General features: G+C 33.3%; 1 protein-coding gene across 1 annotated transcript; it reads left to right on the forward strand.

Moving 5' to 3' along the window:
* Window positions 1-1787: 1787 nt before the first annotated feature.
* On the forward strand, window positions 1788-2797 carry LOC149177287 (heavy metal-associated isoprenylated plant protein 39-like). The gene is made up of 3 exons (XM_089420068.1): window positions 1788-1943; window positions 2061-2136; window positions 2223-2797. The coding sequence occupies exons 1-3, from the start codon at window positions 1929-1931 to the stop codon at window positions 2516-2518; spliced, it is 387 nt and encodes a 128-aa protein (XP_089276194.1). The 5' UTR covers window positions 1788-1928; the 3' UTR covers window positions 2519-2797.
* The last annotated feature ends 606 nt before the right edge of the window (window positions 2798-3403 follow it).

Here is a 3403-nt window from a genome sequence, read left to right on the forward strand (position 1 = left end):
GTTTCCCCTGAAAGTTGATATATTGTGTTTGATCTCCATAATTCAAAAGGATGCCACGTGAACCTCCATTACTTGTATAAAAGGGTCTATCCATATGGGGACTATGAATAACACTCTAAAAGGGTCAATTTGTAACTCATTTTTAAGGTTAAAGGATCGAATCTAACCCTTAGATAGCTATCAAGTTGTGGTATAACTAGTCCACTAGAAGATAAAGAGGTTCCATTATATTTGCTTGCATTTTGTTCCATTTTATCATAGAGTAGTTGGTTGCGGATAGAGGGAGAGCATAATAGAGGGGGGTTTTGTCCTGTAGCAATCCACAAGCCACAGGCCTCGGGAAACTTCATAAAGAGACCAAGCAACCTCACCTTCTAATTATGTTTTCCCCCAAAAAGATTTCACAAATTATATATTGGTGCTCACAGTGTTTTGTGTGCATTTGTATTCCACTATTGTCTATTTTCAACATTTTATACATTGCATGCATAAGAAAAAAAGTAGTAATTAATATATCTATAAATCTAAGGAAAAATTAACCCTCATAGCATGAATTTCAGTTATCAATAATTTTTTATCAATGTTGTTGTAGCAAACTCTCTAGTGGAATATCCAAGATAATTTACAAATCAATACCTAATCCATATTCATGTTGCTTAAAAAATGATATTTATCTACTTTGAAAATAAAGAATGCATAATTAAAAGAGACAAAAACATGGAAAGCTAAAAATACATCACAACTACACATTAAATGTTGATGTGAAAGCCACAAACATTGTCAAATCTTGTTCAATAACGTTGTTGGGAACTGTACGCATTATCAAACCATATAATAAATGATGGAAACATGAGTTGAATTTATTACTAGTCATGGCCTTGGTCACTAAGTTATGAATGTACACTTCAGAAAATGCATTTAATATTTTATATATTGGGATATATATCTTTTAATCTAAAACATTTTTCAAATCTAACAATATATATAATAAGATATTAAATATTAAATACATTACTATAAAGACTTTGTGAGATATTTACTCTTATAATATAAAATTAACAAATTAACCACTATCTATATTTTTATGATAAATATTAAGCATTATGTAATAAGTTAATGATTGAGTCACTTTTTTAACATGTGTTTAGTGAGGAGGCAAAATAAAGTAATATTCAATAAACAAAATAGAAAAACAATAAATCAATCATTAACTTATTATATATAGTATTTTAAATTTGTAAATAGTGACTAATATAAATGATATTCATGAGCTCACCATCCAGTACGATGCTACATGGACCCCAGAAAACAAAATGCATAATGCGATACTCCTCCGCAGTTGGCCTTCCACGAAAGTGAAGAGGCCAGTCTTATCACAATAATTTGGAGATGTCGTTAAAGTACAGCTCTTGGTTGGCAAATTCCATCTTTGAACAAGAAACTAAGAAAAATAATATTTTACATTTTCAATTGGCATTCTGGGAGCCTAAGGTCCATCCATTATAGTCTCGAAAAATTCTTGGTCATTGTTGACCAGCCTTACAATAACCCCACATACAGTGGAAGTGCCACACTGCGTTGTTCATGGAACTCTCATAATCCCATCATGGCGTGGGGCACGTTGGAAAAAAAGGAGTCATAGACGTATTAAGACCAATAATTCCGTCAAAGTGTTATAATCTTGCCAGGTGTTACTCTTGGCATTTTGTAAAAATAACGCGGCTTGAGAATGAATTGGGAAGCGACCCAGAGGTCGGAAGTTTCGACGAAGAAGCAAGGTAACACACTATATATATATATGGTATATATCCAATCCCCCTCACAAGGCGGTCGACTGAGAGTATAGCTCTGGGGATTAAGAAAAATATACAAGACTCGAGATTCTGCTTCTTCGCTTCAATACAGATCACAGAGATAGTTTTGGAAGGATGGCAAATATGAAGGTATGAGGCTACCCTTTGCTCTGTTCAACTAGAATTAATGGTTCTGAGATTCTGTATGTTATGAATTATTAAACCCACTTTCTGAAAATAATAACCCTTCATGTATTGTATTTGCAGAAAATGGTGCTGAAATTGGTGATTGAGGACGAAAAAAGCAAGAGAAAGGCTATGAAGGCTATTGCAGGGGTTGAAGGTAAATCTCAATAAACATTGTCCCTTACACCCTTCTGGTTACAATGAATTGGGTTTTCTGAATAGTGATAACATATTTGATTGCAGGGGTAGAGTCTGTCACAGTGGATATGAAGGAGAGGAAGATAACTGTCATCGGGGAAGCAGATCCTGTCTTTCTCACAGTAAAACTGAGAAAATTTGGTTTTGGATACACAGAGCTACTGAGCGTGGGTCCTGCCAAAGAAGAGAAAAAGCCAGAAGCTGCGAAGAAAGAAGAGAAGAAAGAGGAGAAAAAGTCGGATCCTCCACAAGTAGTGTATCTGAATCCAAGCAGCTACCCGCCTTACCCATATACTGTTGTTACAGAGGACTATAATCCCAATACCTGTACCATCTGTTAATGAATATTTCTGTCCCCCTTCTAAATATCTTCCCCGTTACCAGAGAACCCATGTTCTCTGTGGTTGTAACGTAGTACATATTTGTTCTTGCAGGGTCTGATGGTTAGGCCTCCATGGTCAGGGTTTGGGCTTTACACAGGAAACTGTCAGGGACACGGTTTATGTGAACTCTATGTATGGGCCTGCATCACAAATGTTTTGTGTGACATTTTCACATGAAATTAATATTTTGAAACCAAAAATTGTTTTGAATATTTGATATTTATCTATTGTAATGAATATGGTGTTTCAAGTTTACGAAAATTAAATTGGTTTGTGAATATTTAATATTTATTTGGTTTAGTTTTGAAATATTCGATATATATTTATTTAATGATAATAATTGTGTTTTAAAGGGGTAGAATTTTTATAATAGGGTTTATTATTAAGGTATTTTTTATAAATTTGTTAATTCAAATTTTATTTAGGTTTTGTGTTTTGTTAGGGGAATGTGCAATTTGTCTAGAAGTTATAGTGGTAGTAATTAAAATCAACCTGGGTTATAGTGGTAGCAATCAAAGTGTTATAGTGGTAGCAATCAAACTCAGCGTTGTGTTATGCAAATACGAGCTTAGTGTAGTTGTCAATTCTTGTAGATACAAACAAAAAGAAAAGAAAAAAGAAAGATAAAGATATTTTATATGCAAGTGCAAGCCTAACCTATTCATACAAAAACAAAAAGAAAAAGAGAAAAAGAAGAGGGAGAGAAAAAAAGGTAGCCATAATTTATGTGCACTTAGATTAAAGTTAGTTTATCAAATCTTAAGAAGGCTAAAGAAATAATTATCACTTTGTTAGAAAAACAAAATCACAATCAAGAAGCAAGAAAGATTCAATAGTAGAAGA

The sequence above is a fragment of the Pinus tabuliformis genome, chromosome 4_1 (assembly GCF_031772625.1).
Source record: "Pinus tabuliformis cultivar Carrire ecotype Pingquan chromosome 4_1, CPIR1, whole genome shotgun sequence".
Taxonomy (NCBI): domain Eukaryota; kingdom Viridiplantae; phylum Streptophyta; class Pinopsida; order Pinales; family Pinaceae; genus Pinus; species Pinus tabuliformis.

Coding starts and splice junctions, on each gene's coding strand:
- LOC149177287 (XM_089420068.1), top strand. Junction 2,137..2,222: donor GGCTATTGCAGGGGTTGAAG/GTAAATCTCAAT, acceptor ATTTGATTGCAG/GGGTAGAGTCTGTCACAGTG.